Below are 14,880 nucleotides of genomic sequence, written 5' to 3' on the forward strand. Positions count from 1 at the left end.
AAAGTAATTTTACAAAAGAAAAAAGAGTAATCAACATATATAGACATATTTCATACACAATTATATATATTTATAAATATTTATAAATGTTTATGTTATTACGTCCAAGTTCCGTACAAAGCTGAGGAGGTGAACTCAACAAGAACCGAATTTTAGATCAATTTGGCCAAGCTCCGAAAAAGGAGCTGTGGGAAAGATTCGCAAAGCAAAATAATTCTTTTTGCTAAATTCGTTCGTTTCATAAAAAAACACGTCAAATGAGTTATATCGAAATTGGACGCGAAGGAATTAAACTTATAACATTTATTACTGAGTTAAATCTTTTTAAAGGAATGAAATATTGCCATTCTTTTCCGAGAAGTAAAACATTTTCACTTTTTTTCAAAACTGACTGTATTTTCACTATTTTAGAGTGAGATTTCACTTCAAGAAGTTTGAGAGTAGGTACTATCAGAGTCGTCACTAAATTAGTTATATAACTTCGTTGTGGTTAGTATGTAGGCTGCTGGAAAAGTTTCTGCAAATAATATGAAAAAAAACATGTAAAATTCGGTAAATGACTTTATTGTTTTTCGAAGTATTCGCCTTTAAGATCGATACATTTTTGCATACGCTCGAACCAATTTCCGAAGCATTTTTTCCACTCTAAGGCTGTAACCTCAGAAATCAGTGTACGTGTTTCAATAGCTGCTTCAGGCGACTCAAATCGCTCACCACGCATCTTATTTTTAATGTTTGGGAACAAAAAAAAGTCATTAGATGATAAATCAGGTGAATACGGACAATGAGTCATCAATTCGACATTATTACTGGATAAAAAATCAACGGTTTGATGTGCTGTGTGACAACTGGCGTTGTCATGATGAAGGATGATGCGACGATTTCGGTTTGTTCTACGCAATTCATTTATGATTTCTGATAAACAAATTGTTGTATACCAATCAGTATTTACAGTCCTTCGATCCTTTAAAGCCACATGTCCGGTATAACCGAAGAAACAAGCAATCATTTGTTTGGCAGCACTGCGTGAACGAACAACTTTTGTTGGTTTTCATTGGTTTATTTTGAAATACCCAAACAGTGGATTGTTGTTTACTTTCGGGCTCATACGAATAGATCCAAGTTTCGTTCCCAGTAACGATGTTGTAGACCAAATTTGACCGACCTCGGTTGAATTTCTTAAGCATTTCTTTGCTCCATTTAACACGAGCCTGTTTTTGAGCTTCGGTCAAATTGTGTGGGATCCAACGACTGCAAAGTTTCCGTACGCTCAAGTGATCATGCAAAATCGTATGTATTGCTTTCATGTCAATGCCTAAGGATGCCTGAATCTCGCGGTATGTTATATGCCGGTCTCACTCAATCATTTCACGCACAGCAACATTAGTGGCAACAACAGACGTGGATGGACGACCTTCACGGAATTCATCACTAAGAAAGGTACATCCACGCTGGAATTCGGCAAACCAATTATAAACAATCCTATTGGATGGTGCTTCATCTCCAAAAGTCAAATGAAGTCGATCGATGTATTGTTTCGGAGTTAGATTACATTTGTAATCGTAAAAAATCATTGCCCGAAAATTTTCACACGAAATTTCCATTTTCTTACAAAATAACTTCTTTTAAAATACTATGCAAACAAAACTAGTTGGCTTGGGTACAAACTGTCAATTGAATTATAGGTTAAAAACATCTAATTTTACGGATATGATAGTAGCAGAACATTCGCGCCACTGGAAGTACTAGATTGCAGAAACTTTTCCAGCAGCCTACGTAGCATCGGTTCATTAAAAAAAAATTAACAGTATACGATAAGATACACAAACAAAAAATCTGTTGGACTTTATTAAGTAAGAACTACACTTACTATCTAAATGGAAATCAAATATCTCAAATAATTATATACGATTGTAAAACAAAAATGTTAAGAATAAAAATATTTATTTACGTGTATGATTTTTTAGAATTATAGCGTAACTTCTACGATAAACGCGTCCTTCTCGAGATATCACAGCAGACTGAATGACAGTCGCTGTTGCGTGTTCAGATACGTTTACGCGTGACTCGCACGATTTGTTTATTACGTAGCCTCGATTATTCTACTTACCCTTATAGTCTACTGACCCCGGTCTTCCTTACTTATTGATTTAATTCATATGGAGAATGTTTGTACATTTTTCCATAACATAAAAATATAAATATATGATTTACGTTCTTTATTTTGTCAAAAAATGTTTTACAAAAATGATCATGTAAATTTGTTGAATTATTCATACCACCATAATGTGTGCACAATTCATGCCATGTGTGCACACTTTTTCAATCTCACTATCAAATCTCGGTTAAAAACATTAACTAATGCTAGTCTAAGTTTAATGGAGAATATTTGTTCATTTCGATATTGGTGAGTATAGCTATTTTTTTATATATTTTGTAATTCGATGGTGTTAGAATGTTTAATTACTTTACATTTCCTGGGATTACTTGCTATAGATGCGAAATTTGCCCATCAAATTCCAAGTTACAAGTGTAACGTATATATGTTTGTTATAATTTCCCACTCAATATTAAAACTGTAATATGACACTCGTGTTATAACAGTAAAACACGTTCTTTTCATTCTAGGATAGGTATAGTTAGATATATATTACAGATATATACGAGGGTGGTCCCAGAAGTACTCGATCTAACAAAGAAAACACAAAAAATTTGGGAAAAAATATCTTTATTTCTCAACATAGTCTCCTTTTAGCTCGATACACTTTTCCCAGCGATGTTCAATAGCTTCGATGGCCTGTTTATAGTAAGAACCGTTGAACTCCTCAAAATAGCCATTAACCGCAGACTCCACCTCTTCATTGTTGGTAAATCTTCTACCACCGAGCCATTTTTTCAAGTTTGGAAAGAGAAAATAATCCGAGGGGGCTAAATCTGGCGAATAGGGTGCGTGGGGAAGCAATTCGAACTTTAACTCAACATCCTCTCGACGCTGCTTTTGTTCGATTGTGAGCAAGTGCTGCACTTACCTTGCGCACAGCTTTCTCATCTCCAAATTTTCAACCAATATGCGATGTACAGCACTTTTTGAAATGTTTACCATGTCTGCTAGCTCGCGCACTTTCAATCGACGGTCACCCAATACCATTTTGTGGATTTTCTTCACCATTTCTGGAATGGCCACCTCACTTGATCGATCACTGCGATGTTCGTCTTCGCAGCTCGTACGGCCTCGTTTAAACTCTACCACCCAATATTTTACTGTTGTAAACGAAGGAGCAGACTCCTCCAGAGTAGAATCCAGCTCGGCTTTGATATTGGTTGGGCTAAGACCTTTCAAATGAAAGTATTGTATCACATAACGATGACCAATTTTTTCCATCTTTGCAAATTCACCGAGATCGTCCACTATTGATGGCTGCCAAACAAATACTGAACAACGTAGCGTTTTCAAACTTCATAGTTAAGCTTTAAAAAGTTGGTGCTTTCCCCTACAGTGATTTTTTTTATACAACAACCATTTGTACGTCAGGTCGGGTACTTCTGAGACTATCCTCGTATTACAGATTTTCAAATGCGATGTAGATCGAAGAGTAGGTCTTCTCAATCCTTTTATGACCATATTGAATGACATTATAACTGATATTAATCATTGTTATTTATATTTTGTTTTTTGTATGTGTGTGTGGGTGCGTGCGGGCGTGCGTGCGTGTATCGTAACACTTTATTTGCTATAATATTACAAACTTACGATTATGCATGTTATTACCATCAAAATCGTCTTTTCTCGGTTTTATCAAACATTTTGTAGATAATATTTGGAATAATTTATTTAGGTTCGGTTTTATCGTCTCCGAATAACTCCATAAATCAATTAATTATGATTGGCAAATCGTAATAACAATTAATATTTGATTGATCACTTCCAATGTAATAATTTGACAATTAAGTTAATTGAAGATAATAAAACTGTCTTTAAAATTGTGTTTTTTAATGTATCGTTTTATTAAATTTTCATAATGTAAATAATTATGTTGTATAATACATTTATGTGGAAAGATTGAGTGGGAGGGAGAGGGGGAGGAGGGAGAGGGAGAGGAAGAGGAAGAGGGAAAGGAAGAGGGAGAGGAAGTGAGAGGGAGGGGGAAGGTAGGAAGGAAAGAGGAAGGGAGGAAGGAAGAGATATGTGGCGTATTTAATAAAATAGATTGTATGCTTTTAAAGAATATATAAATACGAGTATGTATAATGGAATACAAATATGTAACGAATTTGTAACGCGAATATGTAACAAATATATCATATATTCATATAATATTAAGTTAAAAATAAATAAAATGTATTTTCAAAATAAAAAAGTTACATTTGTCTTATATTAAAAAGATAAAGCATAACAATATTAAGTTTATTAAAGTAGTATATGTGAGCAGCCATGGGATGCGAAAATAAAACCCCCTCCACGTCTCCCTCTGCTGTGTGGCCTAGACGGTCAGTCTAGAAAAAGGACGTGTTTCGATTAGTCGAGGAGTGAAAGAGGTAATAGAATAATTAAATGGTGTAATTTGATTGGTTCGCCCTATACAAAGATCTGATTGATTCATACCGTACCTACCTACGAGGTGATTGGAGAAGGAGGGTAGTAGAGGACCTCTGACAAAATGGAGGGAAAAGTCCGAAAAAATGGTGAGTGGAGATTGGGACTGTTACCATTTTTTGTCGCGAGGGTAGAGTACGAACACCGAGCATAAATAGTGGGTGGTTTTATGACGGTCACTTTTTTGTTGGCACAATGTTTCCGACGTGTTGGTGTTTTAGTGAATGTTTTTTATTTATAAGAGATGAGATCTTATTCGAAAATTTACAAGTCTAGGGGTTCTTACTTTTGCTCGGAAGAAAAGGAGGAGGTAAAACAGAAACGAACACGTTCAACAGGTGCGACGTCTTCGAGCATCACTTTAAAAAAATTTTTTCTATATATTTAATGTACATTATCTAACAAGGAGAGGCTACGCTCTGCTCTTCATCAATTTTAATCAAACTTGCAGTAATGTTAGAGTAGCCTACCAAATGAACACCTGTAAAGCCGTTCTCGCTAATGGGACTTAGAAGCCGAGTAATGATCATTTAAAAATATACCAAAAAATATTTTCATTTTTTGGTATATTTTTAAATGCTTATTGAAGAGCAGAGCGTAGCCTCTCCTTGTAAGTCTGTAATACGAGAGAAAATGTATCTATTGTAAATGAGGGTGGGGATAGAAGTAAGAAATAGGCAATATTTACAAATTTAAACCGTTTATTTAAAAGAGATATTACATGAAATAGTTATTTTATTTTTTTGAAAGAATACACGTTTGAACATGACGGCATACAGCATGAGAATTTACAAATTTATATTTACAATGAAGAAAAATTTTATGAAATAACTGTACAATCAATCGATCATTTCACTTACAATCAGAGGTAAACAGATCAAGAAACTGGTTAAAATTATAGTCATTACACAAAAAAATATAGAAATACACAGCAGTATTGTCCACAAGTTTGAGAAAGTATATTCCTTGCAGCGTTGTCGTATTCCATCGATACGTGGTAGAGTTTCGTCGAAGTTTCGTAAGAGGAATCTTGGATCTAAGAGCGGTAAGTCGTAGCTATCGAAATACGTTCCTATTTCGTATTCATCGATGTAGAAGGCGACCCAGTGTTGGCCAGGTCGATCGTGATCGTTCGTGTTAGCGACAATGGCAGTCGATCTCGTTCACACCCTCGGCAGTCGATTGGCAGGATAGACCCTCGCATGTCGGATACTGATGTAATGCGTTTAAAACTTCCAGCAAATTAATTTCTCGTCGTCGGAGAACGTGAGGGAGGAAATGTTTGCGTAAATTCAAAATGTACCTCTTGTTATATCTTGGTTTGTACGGGAAGGGTGCGCGATCAAAGATTCAAGTACTCGCACTCGATTCACTCCTGCTTTATTTCTTCCTTACAAAAGAATACCAAAGATTCGGGCGACGAGCAGAAAAAAGCCCCCGCCATGAGGCGAGCACGCACCATCTTGCTGTTTCCTTTCCGTTTGCGCTTGCGCCGTCTCGTGACGTCACTCGCGTACATGTAAATGCTCGCGGGTGTATCGGCGCGGCAATATTCGGTCTATATAAATGTACGAACGCACCTAACACCTTCCTTTGTAAAAGAAAAAAAAAAAAAAGAAGCTGTCTCCTTTGATTTATATCGGAATCAATTTTCCGGGTGATGGTACTGCAGGCGTTCAGGTGCTTTGAGTTTATTCCTAGGTCTAAGTGTGCGATCCGTGGGTACGGATCCGAGGCTTGGCGACGATTCTGCGTTTGACGTACTGGGCCCCAAGGTGACATCGCCTTCGATCGCGGACGACTCCGTTTCGTCCGGCGGAGCATGATCGCAATCCTCTATAGTATTTTGTACACCCGTGGATTGTAACTGATTGACATGACGTCGCCAAATCCGACTGTCATCTAAATGAACTAAGTAATTTAATTTTCCGATGCGCTGTACTATAGTGCCAAAAATCCATTTTGCCTTGCCGGTATAATTTCTCGCTTTTACTCGATCGTTCGCCTTGAATTCTCGACACTGTTTATGTACATTAACCTTGTCGTCGCGTTCCTCGCTTTTGTTTGGACGCATTACATCGAGGTTTGCTCGTATCTTTCTATTAAAAACTAACTCCGCAGGTGGAATTCCTGTTACGGCATGAGGCATCGTTCGGTACTGGAAAAGGATAGTCTGTAAACTGGAATGTAAATTCTTGCCAGTTGGCATTTTCTGTAAAGCTCTTTTAATGGTTTGGACGTACCTCTCTGCTTGCCCATTTGACGCGGGGTGAAAAGGAGCAGAGGTTTTATGCGTAATGCCGTAAGTCCGAAGGAATTGTTGAAATAGCTGGGATGTAAATGTAGGACCGTTATCACTTACAACAACATTCGGTAACCCAAATCTCGAAAAGATTTCTTTACAAATATCGATGGTCGGTTCTGTAAGCATATTTGGAACAATATAAACTTCCGGCCATTTCGTAAATGCGTCGACACATATAAAAAACGTCGTATTATCCTTATGTGCAAAATCGATGTGCCATCGCACGAAAGGCGCAGTGGGTGTTTCCCACACATGTTTTTCTGCAACTTTCGGCGCATTCGCGACTGTGTTGCATTCGACGCAGTCTTTTACGACCGTCTCGATGTCGCGCGTAATTCCGGGCCACCAACAGTGTTCTCGCGCTAACCCTTTCATTTTGGTCATACCGAAATGTCCCGAGTGTAGTTCTTGCAGGACTTCCTTACGTAATGTGGTCGGAATTACAATCATGTGATTTCGAACAAGAATATCGCATTCTAGACTAAATTCTATTGGGTCAATGCCCCAAGTATCAGCATGTGTAAGAGTTTTGCCGTTACATAGCGCGTTGGCGACTTTTTGTAATTCTTTATCTTTTTGAAATTCTGCCCGTAATTTAGTAGGCGTAATGAGCAAAGAGCCTATCGTGTTTACGTAGTACAAATCGACAACGTCATTGGTTTCCGGTTCTCCAGAAATTGGAAGACGGGAAAGGCAATCTGCGTTAGCGTTTTGCTCCGATTTCCTATACTCGATGGTGAAATTGAAACCACGTAAGAATATTGCATAATGCTGCATGCGCATCGCGCTATATAATGGCAACCCTTTGTCCTTTGCAAAAATTTTTGTAAGAGGACGATGGTCCGTTACTAATTTAAAAGTATTTCCGTATAAGTATATGTACAAACGTTTTATAGCGAAAACAATTGCGTAAGCTTCTTTATCGATCATGCTGTACTTAATTTGCGTTTTGTTGAGTGTTTGAGAAATGTATTGTATTGCTCGCTCTGTTCCATCGGGATATTGGTGTGACAATACTGCCCCCACTCCGTGGTGACTCGCATCCGTGTGTAACACTAACGGAAGTGTTGGATCGTAAAAAGCTAAACATTTATTGCTTGTAAAAGCCTTTTTTGCTGCTACCCAAGATTTTTCCTGACGTTCAGTCCATTTGAATTCTTTATTTCTTTGTAGCAATTCATATAACGGTTTCAATAATGTACTCGTATTTTCAATAAATCTACTATAGTAGTTTATCATACCGATGAACGACTGAACTTCAGTAACATTTCTAGGTCGTGGCATTTTTGTAATTGCGTCGAATTTCGAGCTGTCTTTTTGCAATCCGTTTTTGCCGATGATGTACCCACAATAAGTAATCTCACTGGCGAAAAATACACATTTCTTTTCGTTTATTTTAATGTTATAGTAGTTTAATCTTTTGAAAACTTTTTCAAGAATTTTTGTAAATTCGTATTCGTTTCCCGCTGCTATGGCAATATCATCGAGCATGACTTTAACGCCTTTAATTCCGTGTAATATTTTCTCCATTGTGATTTGCCATAGAGCAGGTCCCGATGCGATTCCGTACATTAGCCGCATGACTTTGTAAAGTCCTTTATGTGTATTTATCGTCAGGATTTGTGAGCTTTCTTCGTCCATTTCAAGGTGCAAGAATGCCCATTTTATATCAATTTTACCGAAAACCGTGCAGTTCGACATTTCAGAAACCAGTTCATCAATTGTAGGTAACGGATGCTCAGTAATTTGTAGTTGCGGATTGACTGTAACGCTGTAATCTCCGCATAAACGGACAGTGTCATCTGCTTTCAAAACTGGAACAACGGGAGTTGCAAATTCTGAAGTCTCGACTTTTACTAAGATTCCTTCATTTATAAGGTTTTCTATTTCTTTATCTACCCGTGGTATCAGTTTAAAAGGCATAGGACGAGCTTTTAAAAATACTTTTTTAGCATTAGGTTTCAATGTAAGTGAACCTTTCATACCTGTAACCTTACCTAGCTTTTTGTTTGTCAAATTACTGTATTTCGCGAAAAGATTTTTTATAAATACATCTTTGTCTATATTTACTACGATTTCGTCGCGAATTTGTGAAACTGTATTTTGTGTAAATAAATTACTCGCGTTTTGACGTGTCAAGAACATACGTATCCATTCTCGACCCATCAATGGTGTACGTTTGATCGATGTAAGGTATAAATTCAATGTGTACATTTCATTTTCGAATTTTACAGAAACTGTAGCGTAACCGTTTACCTGTATTGGCGTATTACAATAAGTCACTAACTGTAATTTAGCGGGATGCACTTTCAGATTCTTGAAACTCATTTTCGCATGGTGTATTTCCATGATGGTGACTGCAGCTCCGGAATCGACCTCGAAGTTGATCATTTTTCCGTTGACCTCAATGTCGAATTGGAATTTCTCCCGTAGACCTCGTTGTTCTGGCAGGGGTGAATCACATTGTAATATTTCCAGATTAAAAAGTGAGTTGGCTTCGAAAATATCGTTCTTTTCCTGTAATACGTTGCAATTACTGTGCTTCTTTTTCAAACAGATCGTTTCTAAATGCCCCTTTTTCTTGCAAAAATTGCATTGTATATACTTTGGTAATTTGCATTTATCCGCTTTATGATCACTCTTTCCGCATCGATAGCATGCGATACTTGGAGAGTTTTGGAGAAATTTTTTTGTATTTGATTTGGAACCTTTCGGCGTCACCGTATCTTTCTTCTTTTGGAATTTATTTGCATGTAGATAGTGGACGTCCTGTGTTGTATCTTTACAGAGGGTATTCGTTTCCTTCTCTGTAAGTTCCATTGCAAGTGCAATCTGCAATGCCTTTTCATAGGTTAATTCCTTGGTTTCGAGCAGTCTGCTCTGTGTACGGCGGCTTGAAATTCCGAAAACTAAATGATTTCTCAACATCGTATTTTGAAAAATACCGAAATTGCAAGTTGTACTTAATTTCGTTAGGGCACTGGCAAAATCTTGTACTGTTTCACCAGGCAGTTGCTTGCGATGGCAGAATTTGTATGTCTCCGCTATTTCTAATCCAGTTGGTGCAAAAAGTTCTTTGCATTTAGCTTTCAGTTCATCAAATGTTTTATCCGTAGGTTTTTCTGTGCCTAAACTGTCATACAGAATGTTGTAAGCTTTCTCACTTAAGAAAAGGGTTAGGTGTAAAACGCGTTCTTGTTCCTCCGTGATTTTGTGTATTTGTAACCATCCTTCGAATCGTGTAAACCATCTTTCCCAATTCGAGGTTCCCGGCGTGAATGGATCGACGATATTTTGTATGGTACTGGACATTGTCGACTTTGCAACTATCGCGGTACTTGTAGATGCGCTTGTATTTGTAATTTTCGGTTTTCCGTCGCGTGGCTCTTTATCCTTGCCCGACATGTAATATTTGTATATGCGTGTGTGTAAAGTTCGTAACTTGCAAATTACGCGTGTACACCCATGAAAATTGCAGAACAAAAATCGAAAAAGTCACTTCAAATGTAAATTTTGAAACGGTCTTGTTCAAAACGATTCGCGTAGTAGTGTCTCGTCGCGGGAGGTATCCCGAAAAACACGTGTGCAACTCCTGTTCGAGAACCGCGAGAGAAAAAACTTTTACACACGCGGTCGCGCTTTTAGCGAAAAAAAAACCACCGTTGCAGATCCCATTCTCGTCGCCAGTTTGTTATATCTTGGTTTGTACGGGAAGGGTGCTCGATCAAAGATTCAAGTACTCGCACTCGATTCATTCCTGCTTTATTTCTTCCTTACAAAAGAATACCAAAGATTCGGGCGACGAGCAGAAAAAAGACCCCGCCATGAGGCGAGCACGCACCACCTTGCTGTTTCCTTTCCGTTTGCGCTTGCGCCGTCTCGTGACGTCACTCGCGTACATATAAATGCTCGCGGGTGTATCGGCGCGGCAATATTCGGTCTATATAAATGTACGAACGCACCTAACACCTCTTTTGCTGGCATGTACGATGTGAAGCTCCCAAAAATGCTCGATATTTGTGAGACGCTAGTGTTAGTTTTATCTCTATCAGTCGACAAGTCGAATTTTGGAAGATCTTTTTTCTCCTCGTCTGTCGCTTGTTTGTTCTCACCCTGGTTCTTCTTTTCTGTCACGATATTTTTCCTCCACGATTCAATATTGCGAATGATATTGTGTTTCTGATTTTTAAATTGGATTGAAAAATTCCCGTTGTCTGTTTTTTTGCTTTCGACGTCGCTCTTGCTCCAATTTTCTGAGGCTATCGTACTTGAATTGCTGCTATTTCATATAGCAGCAATTAGCCAATGTTTCAATTTGTAAACATTGCGTAAGGCATAATGTGATTCAAAACGCTGGTTCGAAATCCGTGCAGCGTTATCTACGACCTTCGAAATCTGGTCGATTTTTGAAAACTGGAGAAATTTCTTCCAGATTATATACGTTTCTAGAAAATAGATTGCTCAAATAACGTGTCTTCTTTTGTTCCCTGGTATATGCGTGTCGTGTAATGTATCGCAGATGTATCGTAAAGTTTCTTGGATTGACGTCTCCATCGAACCATTCGATTTCGTAATAATTTTGGGTAAGCCAGTTATTTTCTCGTCTTACTCTCTCGGGTAAATCGTCAAATGGACAAGATGACGTCATAATTCAGTATCCGGTGATTGTCGCATTAATCGCTAGAACCGCGATTTCTTTCGGAATAAAGTTTTCTTTGACATCGCGAAAATTTTGTATGTCGATGACTATATTCATTATGATATTCGAATTTTCGCTACTCTTTTTACGAAACATTGATGTTGGTGGCGCGAATAAGACTGAAGCTTTTTCGTCATCTTGCGTCTAATTAGATGGGAAAAAATGTGTATAGTACGAGAAAATAATTTTCTCGCGGAAACCATAGGGCTAACTGGAAAAGTCGATGATGACTTGATGCGAGGAGTCGATTTCTAAAACGTTATCAAACTCGGCGATACAATTTGGCTGTAACGGTCTACTAAGAATTTGCATGCCATTGGCGTACAGCGAAAAGAAATTTATTCCGTAATTTTTGAAATTAAACGGGTTCAATTTTCTATCGCCATTAAACGCCTTGTTATCGACAAAGCCGACTATTATTCGTTTTGGTAGATGTTCGAGTATTGCATTGTCTATCGATTCCTCCACGACGCTGGCGTATCGTGAATGTTTTAACTTCAAATCTCGTAAGGGAATACTTGGCGGTAGTTTTACTCAGCATTCTAGCATGTGCGAGTAGCATACCCGGGCTTATTTTTGCTCTTCTTATAAGTAGGCATCAAGAATGCATATTTTTGATATCGTTTTACTCTCCATAAGACAAAATGAATCTTTCAAACGTACGAGTTTTATTTTAACTTTCACTCCGTTAATTAAAAATTTATCTTGATTGAGAACGTCGCAATGAAGGTGACCAATGAGATCTAGCGCGTGATTTCCTTGAATGTATTGCGTGGTCTCTCGAGCGCTGTATTTGGAATTGATGAGTTTAACGTGTCGTCCATGTAACCAAGGATATCCGCGTCCCATAAACAAGAGGTTAGATAGAAGATTTTTACGAGTGAAGCATATTTAATAACGATGTATGCGCGATACGCGTAAGTGTTGTTTAGTGGCAATACGAGCTTTTGATTGAAATATATGTCGCTTTGGTTGAACATGGAATACAGTAAATGATTTACGGGATCTACTTTTGGCCCGCCGTCGGGTGTGCTCGATGTGCTCTCCCCGCGTTCGCTTTCTACGCATATGCGAAGGCTCAACATGATGTGAGTGAGGTTCAGATAGTCTTCTCCATGTTCGGGAATGACGAATTCTATGGGCGAGTCGTCCGCGAGCGAAGTTACGGATTTGTAATAAATCCATTGCGAACTCTCAATGCTGGTTTGTGTAGGAGGCAGAGAGAAGAGATCGAGTTCGCTCTTTATACACTCGCTTGAGTGGATATAAAGAAAGGACATGCTTTTTCTTCAGTAACGAATTCCTATCTCAATTAAAAAAATATGTCGGATATATCGCGTTTCTTGACTCGATGTTTCCTAGAGGATGGTTTTTTGGTTTTTCTTTCTGCAGTACGAATTTTCTTTTTCTTCTTCGACACTTTTTTATTCTTCTTCGCTGTGATACTTCTCGATGATTTTCTTTTGACTCCCCCCCCCCCCGACGTTCATTTACGATGCACCATACGTCTATCTCGATCACCGAGTGGAAACTGAAGTGCCGCGGATATTTTATATCTAGATCCCCTCATTAGGGAACTTATTTTTTCTTTGGCTTTTTTTTTCAGATTACCCCTTGATTCCGCGAGCCGACTTTTGACTGCTTCTTTTAACGGCTTATTATTTTTGACGTCTTCTATCATGTTAATTCCCGCACGTAAAACTTCTTTTTCGACAGCACGCGTCTTTATTTAGATAAGCAGTATTTTTCTAAATAATCTGCCAAGAAAGTTTCCGATTTCATGTCCGCGTTGGTAGGTAACCGACGAAAACACGCGGAATTCCACCTCTGCTACCGGTGTCCCGCGCATCAAAATACGTCAGCGCACCCTCGCGTGAGCTTGTCAGTAAAGAGCACCACGGCTGGCGAAAAACTGATGTCGCCGCGCATACACTTACCATATCTTCGCGCGTCAAAGAGGCTCGCGATTAGTGTATATTTCTATCGTTAAGTGAGCGCGTGGCATCGCCGCCGATAAGCTTACTGGTGCTACTACCGCGATGCCGCAGCGAGGGAAAAGCTTTCGTAGAAATCGAAAAGGTTAGTTAGAATTATATAATAAATCATCTCTTCTTGTTTTCCTTAAGTATAATACAAAATATTTTTTATTCGATACTTTTTTTAAAAAAGAGGAAGGGAGAAAAGGAAACATATATAATTTTAATTTTTTTATAGTTGATTATATTTTTGCTAGCTCTTATACAAAAAATTCAATTATTCAGAAGCAATATTTACATTTTTATATTTTTACATTTTAAATCATTCAATAAAATTCTAATAAAAATGTTTTTTTGTAAAAAAGAGATACTTATATTTTATTATTTACAAAAAATTTAAATTTATGTTTTTTTTTTACATAATACTTAAATACTATGCAGATAGGCGAAAAACTCGCGAACTTAAAATATAAGTGAGAGAAAGAAAAAGAAAAAGTTGTTATTTTATTCTCCCTTGAAACCATATAGAAGAGAATAACGATTATAAATTATTAATAAATATTGCGTTTTACCAATACCTATACGCACGTCTTTGTTTCGTTTCGTGTTACGATTTCGTGAAACGCGGTGCGTCGGGTTGCGTTAAAATACAAATTTATCGCTGCCTCCAGTTTTTCCTTCTTCTTTTTCTTTTTTTTCATTGCGTTTTTCTCTCTCATTATCCATTATTAATTTCCTAATACTATTAATATTTATAATTCGAGAGTTCTTATAACTTAATGTTATTCCTTTAACTTTACAAATCTCATGTCGATGACCTTCTGGTATACGCGTAGAATTTCGGGCTCCCGGACACGAACGACTCGATAAAACTGCCCCGTCCGTAGTTCTCGAGTTCGTCCGTCATATCGCCCAGAAAATTCCCTGTACACGACTCATATTCACTCGATTCGCTTCTGTAAATACACGAGTCTGTATCACAATATAAAACGCAATTACCTAATTTCTCTAGATATGCGTATAATATCAGCCGCGACTTCTGACGTCATCCATGCCACGATTATAGGGTTTTGCGGAGAAGGCGCAACCGTCTCTTTGCGTCGCCGAAACATATATTATCTCGTCGTTGACAGGTAATATATTGGTTATTTCGTGTTCTGAACTCGTCAGTAACGTTGCCAAACGTTCGTATTTCTTTACTCTCTCTCTCTCTCCCTCCCTCTCTCCCCCTTCCCCTCTCCCCCTCCCCCTCCATCTCTCCCTCTCCCCCTCTCCCTCCCTCCCTCCCTCCCCTCCCCTCCCCCTC

General features: G+C 38.1%; 1 protein-coding gene across 1 annotated transcript; it reads right to left on the reverse strand.

The window, feature by feature from the left end:
- Positions 1–6,239: 6,239 nt before the first annotated feature.
- LOC108754275 (uncharacterized protein K02A2.6-like) lies at positions 6,240–10,304 on the reverse strand. The gene is made up of 2 exons (XM_018496473.1): positions 8,440–10,304; positions 6,240–8,262 (listed from the first exon to the last, which is right to left on the reverse strand). Exons 1-2 carry the CDS (start codon positions 10,302–10,304, stop codon positions 6,240–6,242), a joined length of 3,888 nt encoding a protein of 1,295 aa, XP_018351975.1.
- Positions 10,305–14,880: the final 4,576 nt, after the last annotated feature.

The sequence above is a fragment of the Trachymyrmex septentrionalis genome, unplaced genomic scaffold (genome assembly GCF_001594115.1).
Source record: "Trachymyrmex septentrionalis isolate Tsep2-gDNA-1 unplaced genomic scaffold, Tsep1.0 scaffold79, whole genome shotgun sequence".
NCBI lineage: Eukaryota > Metazoa > Arthropoda > Insecta > Hymenoptera > Formicidae > Trachymyrmex > Trachymyrmex septentrionalis.